The following is a 15853-nucleotide window of genomic DNA, read 5'->3' on the forward strand; positions in this document are numbered from 1 at the left end:
TTATGAAGAATGTATTTAAAATTAAAATCTATATTTTGATGGGACTAATGTAAAAAAAAATGTGGTGCACCAATTTAACCTGATTTAAATATTTATATAATTCCTTGATAAAAACTAGTTAGCTTATAATAAATAAGTAAATTGCTTGCTTGTGCATGCATCCGTAATTAGTGCTTGTCTATCTATCTAATCTACATATTACAAAAACTTGAGTTGTTTACAAGCTTTTAAATGTATCTTTTTCTTTGTTTGTCTGTTCCAAAAGATGCGAGCATCTGCACAATGTATAGAATTCTAAATACGTACTTATGTAGAGCTAAATGTTTGTTTTTTTAAATGTTATACACACATTTATTTAAAGATGATAGTTAATTTATTGATATATTCATTTGTAGAAACACACTTTTCATTATAAAATTTCAGAACAAATACTTTACTTTCACTATTTCTTTTTAACAGGGACTTGTAATAAAACACAACTTATTCTTAAGGCCAAACCAAAATTAATTAGTTAAAGAAAAACAAGTATAAAATACAATAAATAACTGAGTTTTTATATTAAGCTATTTTATTCTTTAAATATTGTGTATCATTTTTGCTATTTAGATTTACAAATCATCCAATTTAAGAGCACATGGAATTTATCTAGAGCTACCAATAAATAAAAATTAAGACATTTTTCGTCAGTCTGTAGATTCTATATAGTTTTTTTTTGCAAACTTCAAATGTAAATGCAAATACAAACACAAACAGAGACTCAAAGTCAAATAGAAACACAACACGTTAAACTCAACCCCAAATGCAAACAGAAATACAAAAACCAAAAAGAAATCACAAACGCTAAGAAACGCAAACGCAAGCTCAAACTTAAACACAAACTCAAACACTTTATCAAATTACGCTTTCACTGACATCTGCGCCCTGATAGAGGCTTTAAATCAATTTTAAAATCAACAAATATTGATTCTAAAGAGATCATATACATTTTTAAAAATATCATAAAACACTTTGCACACTAATTAGAAAATGATATAAATAATTTTGACATTAATCTATCTTAATTATGAGCTTTAATATATAATAATCAATGCAGTAGGAATAAAACATTTTGTTAACTTATTTACTTTAATAGCAATATTTAGCGTGAGTTGAATTTCTTTTTAAATTACCTTTCCTGGCATAATTATTAAATTTTGTAATTGACTAGTTTTATTGGACACTACTTTACAAAAATTAATCCATTTTTTTCTAAGCATATAAGGGAAAATATTATTTGACATTGATCCGCTTAATACGTTTTAGCAATGTGCGTGTATTATATATTTTTTCACGTTCTATTTTTGACGTATGCAAAAGAGTTAATACTTTGCCAACAATCAAAATATGTAAGTCGTTTCATAAATAGACCCTTCTCCATTACTTAAAAAAACAATAAAAAAAATAATGCGAGGCAAGAAAAATGCATGTGTTGTTATTTCGTTTTATGGTTCTAGAATCTTAAGCGATGAAGGAATAACGGACGGACTGACAGACACATTAAGCATTATATTATAGATTCAATATAATATTCGCTTTATTTTATAACACTGGTTTAACTAAAATAACGCACTATATTTTCACCTAAATGCTGTGTGCTTAGCTGGCCAAGATGATAGTGTAATAGACAAAATGTATGCGGTACGGGCTCGAAACACAATGTGAATGTAAAATTTTTAATTAAGTTTTAATTTTCCCTCAAAGAATATGCATGGTGCGAAATCAAAACAAACGCGATTGGTTCTAGTACATTTTTATTATTAGTTTGACGTTAGCTTTAATATTTTATTCACTCATTATTCATATGAGGTTCGAGTTCAGAAAATATTAAAGAAAGAAAACGATGTTTTCAAAAGAAAAAAATATGTAAGCTATGTATGCTGAGGTGTGGCTACTTTTTAGATGTGAAAGATAAAGGTGCTTACGGAACTTGGCAGGACACAGAGCTTGTGAAGTAAGTTCATATGTTTCTGTGACCTCACCATATGAAAGGATAGTGTGGTTAGACCCATGCTCAGCCAAAATCTGTGTTTTTAAAAGACAAAAACTTGTCTGAGGTGTGATGTCTTTTTCAATTAAATTCTGGCTTTTTGAGACGATATGTGACTTGGAGAGGGGAGGGGAAACATAAAAATCGTCAAATAATCTTGACGTAGTTATTATATGACCCCAAAAGGCTATAGGGTATTATTATAAAAAATCACTTATCTTGGTGTGTGTTTTTTTTAGTATTCGGGGTCATCCATTTATGACGTGCACAACAATTTTGGATTTTAGAACCCCCTACTCCCCTCCTCCCCGTGTGGACGCCGACACAAATTTAATATACATGTACTACCACTATTCCATCATGTATTGTGCACCTACTTACTTATAAAGGGCTTTAATATTTAGGCCTAGGCATTAAAAGTCGAATCTAGAGAGTTGAGAGAAAAATAGTTTTTTTTAAACGTCAAAGTATTAATAATTTTTCTTCAAGGATTTCTACCATTACCAACCCAAAACGCAAGTAGACTATACATAGCTTATGTGCTGGTGGGTTGGTGGGGGTGATAATTTTATCCTTCTCTGTAATCATTGAATGCATCTTAAAAAAATTATATTAGCATTTTGGCCCATAAGGTTAATAAGATTCCTCGGGTTCATGATTTCTATTTCTGTTAATTAATTTTTTAGGGTTCGTCCATAAATGACGTCATACTCTGTTAGAAACCAAATTTGCCGTTGTTTCGCGTGGTTAATTTTGTATTTAAATTCAATAAAAATCAATCTAAGCCTTTTCAACATTAACCATGCTCAGTGAATATTTTAGGGAGGAAAATGTTTTCATTTCTTTTTTAAATACAGTTTTGAGATGTGTAGTAGGCTGAGTTTTGACTTGACATAATTTTAGGCGTTCGGTCTTGGTTTGTAGTGATTATTAGTGTAGGTATAAATCCAGTGCTTTATTTACAAGTTTCGATAGCTTTTGTTTTTAAACACGAGCACTCTCGTCTTACATGCATGATACGAGTTGGTTTTAAAATGTAAGCACTTCACTGTTAAATTCAACATTTAGACTACCACATCGACAAGAATCCACCCCTCCCCCAGTCCATACGCGTCCACAAAAGTCGATTTTTTAAACCCCATTCCTCCCCTGTGTACGGACGTCACAAATGGATGACCACTTACTTGGAAACAACGTTTGTATAACTTAAATTAGCATTTTTCTGTTTAAATCTTCTTTGTGAAAATTGTATAAAACTCAAATGTCTAAATCAAATTATAATATAACTTTTGTCTTTTCCAAAGTTTTGATTTTGATGTTTCAAACTGCTTTTTTTATTATTACCAGAGAAATCACCATATAGAAAACTAAAGTAGTTACTTTGTTGAGATTGGGTTAAGGGCTCCGGATGTAGAATCAGTTTATGTCTTCTTCTTCGTTCTTAATTGTTAGTGTTCGAAGGGATCGAGTCTTATCTGCCAGAGGGTTTAAACTCGAGACTTTTTTTTTCGAATTTATCAACCATGAGCTTTGGCCGACTCGACCACGCCTCCATCGCAATTAAGGATACGTGTCAACTGGCTATGCGCCATTAACTCCGATTTCAGCCTGCTTTTCTTTTTGGATTTGCTTTCATAGCCTTTGTCCAACCAAGAACAAACTACAAAGCAGCAGTTGTTTGATTTTAGAGTTGTCTCTCCTAGAAGAATGGCTGTCCCCAGCTAACGAGCCTCATCTACCCGAGGGTTCGAACTCGAGACTTTCCGGTTTAGTAACCATGAGCTTTACCTACTCGACCACGCCTATTCAGTTTATAAAAAGAAACAAATCTTTTTATAAATAAGTGGCAGCTAAGCGGAAAAGAAAATAGCAGAAAGTGTAAGTTCAATCATATCGTTTTAAAATATACCGATTGGAACTGGAAAACAGTCAAAATACCTATATAACATTGAACGTTAACAAGGCTACACAAATTGTGGCCATATTTCTACGCATTAAAATAGTCAAAGTACGACACATCTAGCTGCACTAGAAAATATTTTTAAAAATGCAATTGCAAAAAAAAACAGAAAATTCATAATACAGACTCGATTTTAAAAGTGTATATTTAACAAAGAGAAAATATGAACTACATAAATAAAATGGAAGAATATTTATTTTAACAGATCTTATTTAAAAGTTATTTTTTATGTATTCAGTACTACTACTAATGGCGAGAAAAAAAAGAGGATATCACAGATGAGAGTGAACGGTTCATCCCCAGGATAACTTTTCTCACCCCCCCCTGCCTCATATATCGTACTATGCTTGCTCTGAGGGTGGGGGGAAGTAGAATACCTACCGCCAGTTGTGAGGGTGGGGTAAACAGCACCACCAAATGTGAGGGTGGGGGTGATTAAGATGATACCAGCCTGGTTATAGTTTGGAATTAACACACACACGATCCAAGAGATAATGTTTTTTTTATTAAAAAAAATCAACTTCCTACCTAACTAATCCTTGCTGTACTACTACTACTTCTATCTACCTGTTCCATATCTCCTACCGTCTCTACCACACTATCTACCTCTAATTCTCTACATATTGCTGTCCGTTCTCCTACCCTACCTAGCTATCAACTGCCTGATACAACTACAGACCCACCCTTCAGTGGTCAGCAGAACGTACCACATGACCGGTCAAGTCCTGTATTTTCATTGGTCTGTCAAACCAACTAGCTGTAGCCTGTTTCTACTATCTACCCTGAACCAGCGTCATCACACTTACATTCATGAATGTTTAAAATTTCGGTCCTAAAAAGAGAAATTTGTTTGGGAGAATATCATTTATAGGGTTGTAAAAACGAAGTGGGATATTGGTTTTGCGCAGTGCAGCGGAAAGACTGTTTTCCAAAGTTACACTGGGAAGTCTAGGATACTGCTATAAGTCAACTATTGTTTGAATATATTGATATTTTTGCAATTTCTTTTTCGTTATCGCAATAGTAGAAATCTGCAATATGTGTAGAAGTTTAAACGATGTAGCCTTCTAATGTAGAAAAACAATTTTGTTAAATATGATAGTATTAATACAATAATGTATTATATAAACTTAATACAATTAATTTTAAAATTAAAAAAAAGACACATATACATAAGTATGCAAAAAAAGTAATACTAAAGTTTCCGACAAGCAGGATGTACGTTGCCTCCAGTAAAAATATAAATGCCGTCTTTTTACAAGCTTTTATTTAACTTGCTTCCTCTGTGGTCAGTCTGTCGACGGTAAAAGTATCTAATAGATAATATAGTGACGTTTAAGTTCGTTTTAAAGTGTGCGATGGTTTGCTAAAGTAGCTCAAGAACTCAAATCAGACGCGTCATTGCCACCTCTTAGTGAGCTATTTGGCTCTCCTAGTTATCCCGTGAGAACTATAGCGCACGCGTTCGTTTTAAACCCTTACTACATATTTCATCAGACTTTCTTCTATTCCAGCGGCAACGCGCGGGGACGGGTACGATAATATATATATATATATATATATATATATATATATATATATATATATATATATACATATATATATATACATATATATATATATATATAAATAACTAATTAGCTAAAAATCCGACACATTTGACATAACACAGGCACACACTGATTAAGTACCTTAAATGATTCCGTTAAAAATCTGGCTATTCAATGGTCATTATGTTGTTTTTAAGTAACTTGTATTAGTTTGACCGATAAAATTGTATATATTTCATAGCGTAGATATAAATCAAATTTGAATGAAGTAGTTCCTTTCTTTATAGTCTAAAATCGGAAGATTCACATATAAAAAAATAAAAAAAATAAGTTTGACTTGGTTTGTCTCGATCCCGCACCACCTGCGTGGTATTAAGTACACTATCATCTCAGCTATTATAGAGAATGAAAGACACATTTAAAAAGTTAAGCTTACGCGAGCATGCCTATTCTTTCACATTAATTTTTTTATCCCAAATTAGCAAGTTCCATAGTTAAACAAAGATTTCTTTAAAATAAGTCCGATAATGGAATCTTCTTTAAAAAAGGGGTGTAAGGTTACTGGTAGTTAACTAAATACACACTTGGCTGGCTAATGTCAATGCTAACCCTGTCCCTAACCCTAACACCAACCCTGGTCCTACCATATGCCTAACCCTAATTTCTAACCTTAAAATTAGTCGAGAATACAATTATACTAACAACCCAACACCCCCTTTTTTAAGGAGATTCCATTAACGGGCACATGTATCTAGAAACATCCGAGTCAAAATCTAGATCTTAGCGACTTAGCGTCTACGTCTAGTTTTTGCGTAGATTTAGATCTAGTCTATATCTAGAAGCTCTAGATCTAGAATCCAAATAGATAAAATAAATTTTATAAGTTAAGGCCGGAAAAATTGTATTGTATACATTTCATAGCTTACGTAGATCTAGATCTAAATCAAATTTGAATGAAATAGTTCATTTTTTAAATTCTAACCTCGACAGATGACGTCATTATTTAATGTAGAAACATTAGTTACGTCATTGTTTCATGGGTTCTTTTTCACAACTATAAACGCTTTTCCTGTTGCATAATTAAAACTGTTTTTCTACATTCGAATATGCCTTTATTTTTTATTTTTCTTCTTTAAATAAAATGTTAGTTATACATTTAAAACATCTACCATATTATTTTCAACCAAAGTCCGTATCAAGCTCTCCATATATCGCTGCAGATTCTGATGTGATATCCGGCGAAAATATTTTGTGGATAGAGAGAGAGTGAGAGAGAGAGAGAGAGAGACAAGTGCGCACATGGTCTTTTATATATTAGGATAGTAGCTTATTATTACTATTGTTTTTTTTTTAAATAATTGTTTATAATCAGAATTGAATATATTTCATTATAAATGAAAGAACATAACAGCATAAAGAACATTTGTGAAAGCGGGGTTGGTATAACAACGTGCTTTTGATTCAAATGGAAAATTATATCAAAGAGGTTAAACATTTTGAACAATAGTTGAAGAAAACAATAATTTATCTAAACTATTAATTTTCATTTGAAATCTTTAAATTTTTGAATTAGCTATTGCTTTTTGTATTCTCTAAATATTATTGCTATAACAAAATGATAAGGCATGGGTTAGATCACTGTATTGCTCACACACTTCTTTACTGGTAATTGCAAATTAATATTTGCAGAGTTTTATTTTTCAAAAGAGCTGATCTTCGAGACACTTAGCAAAGTTCTTGCATTTGTGTTTATTTCTTTATGTTATGATGTATATATAAGATATATATTAGCACGAATGCAGGTTGGTGCGAAGAGTATGTTGAACACATTGGAATGATGACACGATTGAAAGATAGTGACGTTTAGGGTAGAGAGTTGGTTGCTGTGAGTTTGTGTGTGAGTTAGTCTGATCTTGATCGTCGGTGTGAAAGAACGTGTGCTGGTCGGTATGACTCAAGTTGGGAGATAGATTCTACAGATATATATGTAGATACAATAATAAAGTATAGGACAAAGAGTATTGAGTTCGTCTTATTTGTGAGTGTCATCTATTCGTCTGAACGTGAAATAGCCTTATGGGTTCTTGAGGTTGTAACCTCTCTAGATGGTAGTGGAGATGAATTAAAATGGTATCGAATCAAATCAAGTGACTCAAACCTCGCACACTAAGCAGCGTAACAATTTATACATTTATTCAGCTTCCCCTCCCCCATATAGTTAACAATAAACAAAATTCATCTAAAAATGTGTGCATCTGCACAAGATTCCTTTTGAACAATTTCTAGATCAGCTGACAAACAAAGGATTTACAGTTTCCCTTCCTGCTGGTAAAGAAATATCAAGATAAAAAATAGTACTCTAAAGGGCACGTTTTAACTGGTTGACGGTCTATCTGTATTTGTATTTGTATTTGTATTTGTATTTGTATTTGTATTTGTATTTGTATTTGTATTTGTATTTGTATTTGTATTTGTATTTGTATTTGTATTTGTATTTGTATTTGTATTTGTATTTGTATTTGTATTTGTATTTGTATTTGTATTTGTATTTGTATTTGTATTTGTATTTGTATTTGTATTTGTATTTGTATTTGTATTTGTATTTGTATTTGTATTTGTATTTGTATTTGTATTTGTATTTGTATTTGTATTTGTATTTGTATTTGTATTTGTATTTGTATTTGTATTTGTATTTGTATTTGTATTTGTATTTGTATTTGTATTTGTATTTGTATTTGTATTTGTATTTGTATTTGTATTTGTATTTGTATTTGTATTTGTATTTGTATTTGTATTTGTATTTGTATTTGTATTTGTATTTGTATTTGTATTTGTATTTGTATTTGTATTTGTATTTGTATTTGTATTTGTATTTGTATTTGTATTTGTATTTGTATTTGTATTTGTATTTGTATTTGTATTTGTATTCGTATTTGTATTTGTATTTGTATTTGTATTTGTATTTGTATTTGTATTTGTATTTGTATTTGTATTTGTATTTGTATTTGTATTTGTATTTGTATTTGTATTTGTATTTGTATTTGTATTTGTATTTGTATTTGTATTTGTATTTGTATTTGTATTTGTATTTGTATTTGTATTTGTATTTGTATTTGTATTTGTATTTGTATTTGTATTTGTATTTGTATTTGTATTTGTATTTGTATTTGTATTTGTATTTGTATTTGTATTTGTATTTGTATTTGTATTTGTATTTGTATTTGTATTTGTATTTGTATTTGTATTTGTATTTGTATTTGTATTTGTATTTGTATTTGTATTTGTATTTGTATTTGTATTTGTATTTGTATTTGTATTTGTATTTGTATTTGTATTTGTATTTGTATTTGTATTTGTATTTGTATTTGTATTTGTATTTGTATTTGTATTTGTATTTTTTCTGCGTATTTTTTCTGGGGTATCCTGTGATCACCCTGGCGCCTACGTTAGTTTTTAAGCATCCAAAGGTCGTACGCAGTGCCCCTGTGGTAGTGAAACCGTCAGACTTTCTTCTTTCCCCGCGACTTCGCGCAGCGACGGGTATGCGAGTCTTTACTATTTTTTTCATTTTTCCAATTAAAAGATCGTGTTTCAAAACAAACAAAGTATAACAGAGGTAGTTGATGGATGCCAGGATAAAAATGTTATATCTGGAAAAAATTGTAAAATCGCTCAACGTTGACCAGTCTTATTTTTTTTAAAAATAATCATTCTAAATTGTGTAAAAAAACAGAGCTGAATTTCCAAAAAGAGGTTATTAATGTTTTGTACATATGGCTAAGCATTTGAATGGACCTTGAAAATTTAAATCGGCCATATTGGAAAGCTATCGGTCTGACCCAATGACTTTGGTAAGGGCCAACATGTGAGCATAAGTAAATTCTCTTTGTTGAGTTATTTATCGAAAAAAAATTAACGACCCCCTCCCCCCCCCCTCCCCATTCCGCTCTGTGATGAGTTTCCATGAGAGATTAAACACATCGTTTAAGATCGGTGGTTTTAGTATTTTTTTTCCGACCAATTAAAAATATTGAGTAACAAAATAATCTGTCTTGCCCAGCAGAAAAACTATTTACTTTTAAATGACTGTTCGCAGTGCAAGCGAATATAATGTATCTATTTATGCGTCTTCGGCATATAAGATACTAGCCGTCCCGGCCAGGCCCTGCTCTTGCTTCTGTGAAAAACCTTTCTGTTAAAGACCATCACCTGTGTGTTTAGTAATCATCATAAACCCGGCATTGCCCACCCAAACCACAACCAACCAAAACCAAAACAACAAAACGCAAACATAACGCTAACACAATTACAAATACAAACGAAAACAAAAACCTAACAACAAACCCAACCACAACCACAAACACCAATACAAACACAAAGAAAAAACAAACAAAAAAGCAAACGAAAACAAAAACCTAACAACAAACCCAACCACAACCACAAACACCAATATCAACCTATAACAACACAAAAAAAACGAAAAAGCAAACGAAAACAAACCAAATCCAAACGCAAAACCAACCAAAAACACAAATACAAACCCAAAGAAAAAAACACAAACAAAAACGAAAAAAGAAAGAACAAAAACGAACCAAATCAAACCGCAACCACTAACGCAAACCCAACCTAAACACAAAGAAAACACTAACGCGAACGTAAACGCAAAATGCTCACAGTCTAGCCCGGGGCGGAATCGCCTGTTTTAGCTTAATAAACGACTATAGTACCCCAACTTATTCATAGTCTTTTGCACTCACTTAAACAAACGCGCCTGTTTCAATTTATTGACCAATTATAATACTCCAAGCTTATCCGTAAAATACCTACAACATTTGCACTTGATCAATCCCCGCTAATTATGTAATTATTTTTTTCCCAACACCAAAACAAAGTAATAAAAAGTAAATTCTCTTCCACTAATGTAATGGTTTTATAAAGGGAAGTAATTGTGTTTTCCTAATTTATCAAAGGGAAGTAAGTGCTATAGGACTAAATAAAGACATAATTAGAATTTTTGTAAAAGACGACATTTTTTTAAAAACTTGTGTTTAATGAACATGCCGAAAATTATTACTTTCAGTTTGATAAATGAAAATTATTTCCCAAAACTTTCAATATTAATTTTTTAACTCATAAATTTAGACCATAAGGACTTTAATTATCTAACACTTAAATCCATCGTAGTATGTCAACGACAAACTTATTACATACAGAATTGAGCTTTATATATTAGATAGCGTAATAACTGTGATATGATCCATGCTCAGCCGCCTTTGATTTCCCTAACGTAATATGTACCCGACGTTGCTAAATGGGATAAGGTGCGTCCTAAAGAATTTTGTACGGTATCATAGCTTGATACTTTTGGGCTAGGACACCATTCGGGCTCTAACCCCCTCCACCCTACCACGCTTTCGCACCAACAAGTATTTAATCGGTTAGGGAATCTAAATAAGCTTTTGAATGAAAACAGTATTATTTTAAAATTCGTATTTAATTGGAAATAGTGTTAAATTTAGAATTGGTTACTATTAGCATAGGGGATATGTATAGGGTAACATTTTTTTCGAAACCTTAAGCGAAGCTAGGCTGTATACCTAGTCGTATATGAGTATAGCTAACACTAACAGGCACATTACGATATTGATTTTTAAGTCTCGCTTTATCCAATCGGCTCAGTTTTTTTCACTGTATGTAGTATAAATAGAATCGTTCCTTGTTTTTAAATTATTGCTGGATTGATTCGATTGCATTCGTAGGTTGTGGATACAATATAGCTATTCTTGTTAATGTTTATAAGGTGCTATTCTTTCGTCAAATTCAGTTTTCATTTTATATTGTATGATATATTACAAGTTGCATATTATTGTGAACAAAATGCATCATTTTAAACATCTAATTTAGTAATATTTGTTATTCGCAATTAATTTGTTAAAATGATGTAGTTTTAAATTGATATTTGTCTTGTTTTTTTTTACTTTCATGTTTTTATATGTAGATCTCTTAGGTAAAAGGTAAAGATAACATGGCAGATACAGTTGTTGATTTCAAACAGAGCATGGATCAGAGTCTTGACAGCAGAGTTAAAAATGAGACGCAGAAAAAGACTATCACTATAGAGGTTCGTTGATGATTTAGAATTGTTAATATCGCCTTCCTCTAACTGTCAGTCCAGATGACTGTCCGTCTGATGGTCTGTCCCCCTGTTTGTCTGTATGTCTATGTCTCTAATTATTTTTAGTATCCTTCTGGTAGAAAAAGTATTGTTTTTTTTTTTTTAATTATTGTATCAGGTGTTTCTGTTTTTTTTTTTTAGTTTTCAAAGAACATCGACATCCTGCTAATTGGAAAAACTGGTAGAGGAAAAAGCGCATTGGGAAATAGTCTTCTATCTAGTAAAGCATTTGTTTCATCTGCTGACGTTACTTCTGTGACAGACGTAATTAAGGAGGCTTATGGTGTGTTTGAAGGTCGTACATTAAAAGTTGTAGATACACCAGGTGTGTTCGATACAAGGATGAGTGAAGAAGATGGGTTAAAAATGGTAACGGAAAAGATGGAAGATGCCATTAACATCAACCCAGATGGATATCATGTGTTTATTTACGTTATAAAATTTGGAGAAAGATTTACAGAAGAAGATGTCACTGCTTTGCAGGTACTTAAAAAAATTTTTGGTAACGACTTCGTTAATAAATTTTGTGTTCTTGTATTAACATGTGGTGACAACTTTGAAAAGCAAGTTACTAATGAAACTGGAGAGACATTTAAACAATGGTGCGATAAACAACAGGGGGTGTTTAAGCTGTTGTTAGACGATTGTGAAGGGAGAATCGTGTTGTTTGATAACTTTGCCGAGGAAAAAGAGAAAATCCATAAACAAAAAAACGATCTGATCAACGTGATAGACATGCTGCAGTCAAGTGGTAAAAAATACACAAACAGATATTTCGATAAAGCAAAGGAGGCCAGAGATAAACTGCTGATAGAATGTAAAATTCCAGCATTAAAAGACAAAATACTTAAAGAAACGGGCATTATTATGTCAAGTTACAATCAAATGAACTTTGAGGACCCAGAAATAAAAATCAAAGAATTAGAAGAAATGCAGCAGAAATCTAACACTCTATTAACTGAAATATCTGATGAAGATAAAAGTAGTGGAGCTTTGAACAGTTTACTAGAAAACGTTCGAGATATAAACAGGACAATCGAAGAAGAAATAAAAACATGCAAATTATTAATACAGGACAGCAGATGCTAAAAGACGAAGAGCAATTAGAAATGCAAGAAGAAAAAGCCAAAAGAGAATACGAGGAGCGTTTACTAATGATGGAATTACATAAAAAAGAAATTGAAGAATTACAAAAAAAATGCACAGAGGAAAAGGAAAAGTTTGAAAAAATGCTGGAAGAAAAAGCAAAAGAAATCCAAGAACAAAAATTAAAAGAGGTCGAGGCTCATCTGGAGGAATTGAAATTAAAGAAGTTAGAAACTGAAGCAGCAGAAATAAAGCAAAAACAGGAAATTGAAGAAATGAAAGAAACGATTAGACAACAGAACGAAATGCACATGGCAGAAATACGCCGTATAGCAGAGAATGAAAAATTGGAAAAAGAAATTCAACGAAAAAAAATGAAAAAGAATGAAAAAAAAGTGAAAGAATATGAAAAAAAACTAAGAGAAGAAAGAGATGAAAAACGACTGGAGGAGAAGAAAATGATGATGGAGATGGAGGAGAAAAGACGAGAAGCCGACAGAAAAGAAAGAGAGGCTGCTGATCAGAGATACAGGGATGGACTTGCACAAATACAAAGGGAGTATGACCTACGTCTACAGATAGAGGAAACGAAACAACAAAAGGCTTTAAAAGATCGTCAGGCCCTAGAAAATAAGTTTATGGAAAGGGAAGAGAGAGTAAAACGTGAAGCAGATTTGAAATATAAAGAGATTCAGGCCGAGACAGCAAGAATGAGAAAAGAAGAGCAAGAAGAAAGGGCGAGAAGAGAAAAGGAAAAGGCGGAAGAAAGTAAATGCAGTATTCAATAATTTATGAACTACACTATTTGTATATTTAAAGATTTAAAGCATATGTGTATTTACTATGCTACTTTTACATCATTTACTGTAAAGGAATATTAATACATTTTGAAAAATCATTATTTATCATCAAAATCCTTAAAGTAAATTTATGAATATTGGTGCTGACATGTTAGTGAATTTTATGATTACTTTAAATCATACAAACTTTTAAATTCTAGAAATTGCCTTACCGGGCATTCAGTCTATCTTTGCTTAGATTTTGAAAATATAATGCTTAAATGGTTTAAGATAATCCCAATACTAACCAATACTCCTAGATCGATGTGTGATTCTATAGGGAGGGGGGGGGGGAGCGCATAACTGCTAAACACATAGCTATTAATGTAAGCATTTTACTAAATTTATGAAATTTAAAAATTATTATTAGTTAAACATTAATTAAAAATATTACTTTAACTGTTAGTAAAAATCGTTAGTTGTTTTTGCCTCATAATAGTAAAAAGTCGAATGACAAAATAACATTTTAAGAGTCTGTCTTACTGAGTAATAAGCCAGATGAAGCCGTACTTGGTAAGTTTCGAAAGAGCAACTTTTTAGCGCAATTTCCATACGGACAATTGGGATTTGTCATTTTTGGATGGATGTGTGTCCCCAGATTTAAGTCGTATCTCCTCCTCAACGAAGCAATATCGAGAACTAGTTACAAAGCAAATATGTTAAGCAAGTTCCAAGGATGATTGTGGGCCAAAAAAATTACCGGAATTTCTTCCTGGATTTCCCGGAAAAGCCAAAAAACCTCGAACAAATGCAGTTTTTGCTCCATATCTCGGCAACCAGACCACTCAGCGACTTGAAACATTTACTAATCGATTCCTGCCATAATTTAGAACAATATTGCTGAAGAAAGTTTTCAAAAATATCCTTTCGTTCGGTCACAAAAAATTAATTAAGAACATTCAAACTGAGCATCGTGTAGGCCTAGGATGATATTTACTACTTTTTAAAACTGAGCATCGTGTAGGCCTACACGTTAAAATAAAACTATTTCCGTTGATATAGGTTAATATAGTTGTCTTTTTTTTAGCGCAATTTCCATATTTTGTTTTGAATTATTAAAACTAGTGTGTTGCATTATTTATTTCCTGAATATATGATTTATCTCGATTTAAAATTCTTATGGACAATAAGGAAATTGCGCTTAAATTGTCACTAGACTTTTTATTAACTTGTTACCATAAACTAGGAATTTGGTCAACCATTTTCGACATCAAGCTTTAGAGAACGTCGTCGAGGAGATTTTGTAACAGTATATAGGTTAAAAAAATATTTTAAGTGATGTGCTTGCTCACATTTTCTTTTTCTTGTTTTCAAGAATATACAAATATGGCCGTACGAGATACTTTAGTCCGTACAAAAATTAAGACAGATGTTTAAAGTGTTAGCACGATACATTTTTAACTTATTCGTTATTGCCAAATATTCATAATTGCATTATTGCTTTTTTTTATAGTTTCATTTTTTATAAGTATTTTGAGTTTTTATGTTTATGTTCTGATTGGTATATTTTCCGTAAGTCAAGTGTTTGTTAATGTTAGTAAAACATTTAAGAAAAAGATTATGGTTTAATACAGGGGTTCCCAACCCTATGCCCGAGGGCGCCATGGCGCCCGCAGAACGATTCGTATGTGCCCGCCTCTCACTATTCGACAGAGACATAATTTTTTTCATAAATATTATTTTAAAATTTGATTTGTTTTTATTCATTTGTTACAGTTATAATTTTTTTGACTGCCTAGGTTTATTAAATATGTTCGATACTTGTCCCAACTTGAATCATTTTTCGGTTCGACATATTTATGCGAATCATTATTTTCAAACATGAACTTAATAAAATCAAGATATAGATCTCTACTCAACGATGAGCATCTTTATGATTGTCTGCTAACAGGATTATCGTCATACGCTCCTAATTATGAAGCTCTAGCCCATGAAATGCATGCCAAAGATCACATTGACTTTATTATATTTTTTAAAATAAATGTTGTCTTTGTATTTATGTGTTTTGTTTACTTTCTTTACGTTTTGTAAATACATTTCTCTGTGTGTATGCAATTTGAAAAAAATGTCAAAATTTTTTATTATTTTGAAACATTTTTGTTTATTATTTATTAATACATTATGACTTTAAGAAAATAAATTATGGGAAAATGACAAGTTATGGAAGGAGTTTGTCGATTTAAAATAGGTGGTGCCCGCCACCCTACAGATATTTTA

At 31.7% G+C, this 15853-nt stretch overlaps 1 protein-coding gene across 1 annotated transcript; it reads left to right on the forward strand.

Annotated features, from left to right (window-relative positions):
• Positions 1-11278: 11278 nt before the first annotated feature.
• Positions 11279-13713, forward strand: LOC131943694 (uncharacterized). Its single transcript, XM_059303907.1, has 4 exons — positions 11279-11336; positions 11535-11657; positions 11853-12693; positions 12786-13713. Exons 2-4 carry the CDS (start codon positions 11562-11564, stop codon positions 13583-13585), a joined length of 1737 nt encoding a protein of 578 aa, XP_059159890.1. The 5' UTR covers positions 11279-11336; positions 11535-11561; the 3' UTR covers positions 13586-13713.
• Positions 13714-15853: the final 2140 nt, after the last annotated feature.

Source organism: Physella acuta, unplaced genomic scaffold (genome assembly GCF_028476545.2).
Source record: "Physella acuta isolate Inbredline_101_S28 unplaced genomic scaffold, ASM2847654v3 ptg000464l, whole genome shotgun sequence".
In the NCBI taxonomy this organism is placed as follows: Eukaryota; Metazoa; Mollusca; class Gastropoda; family Physidae; genus Physella; species Physella acuta.

Coding starts and splice junctions, on each gene's coding strand:
- LOC131943694 (XM_059303907.1), top strand. CDS start 11,562: ATGGCAGATACAGTTGTTGATTTCAAACAGAGCATGGATCAGAGTCTT. Junction 11,658..11,852: donor AAAAGACTATCACTATAGAG/GTTCGTTGATGA, acceptor TTTTTTTTTTAG/TTTTCAAAGAACATCGACAT. Junction 12,694..12,785: donor AATATCTGATGAAGATAAAA/GTAGTGGAGCTT, acceptor TTATTAATACAG/GACAGCAGATGCTAAAAGAC.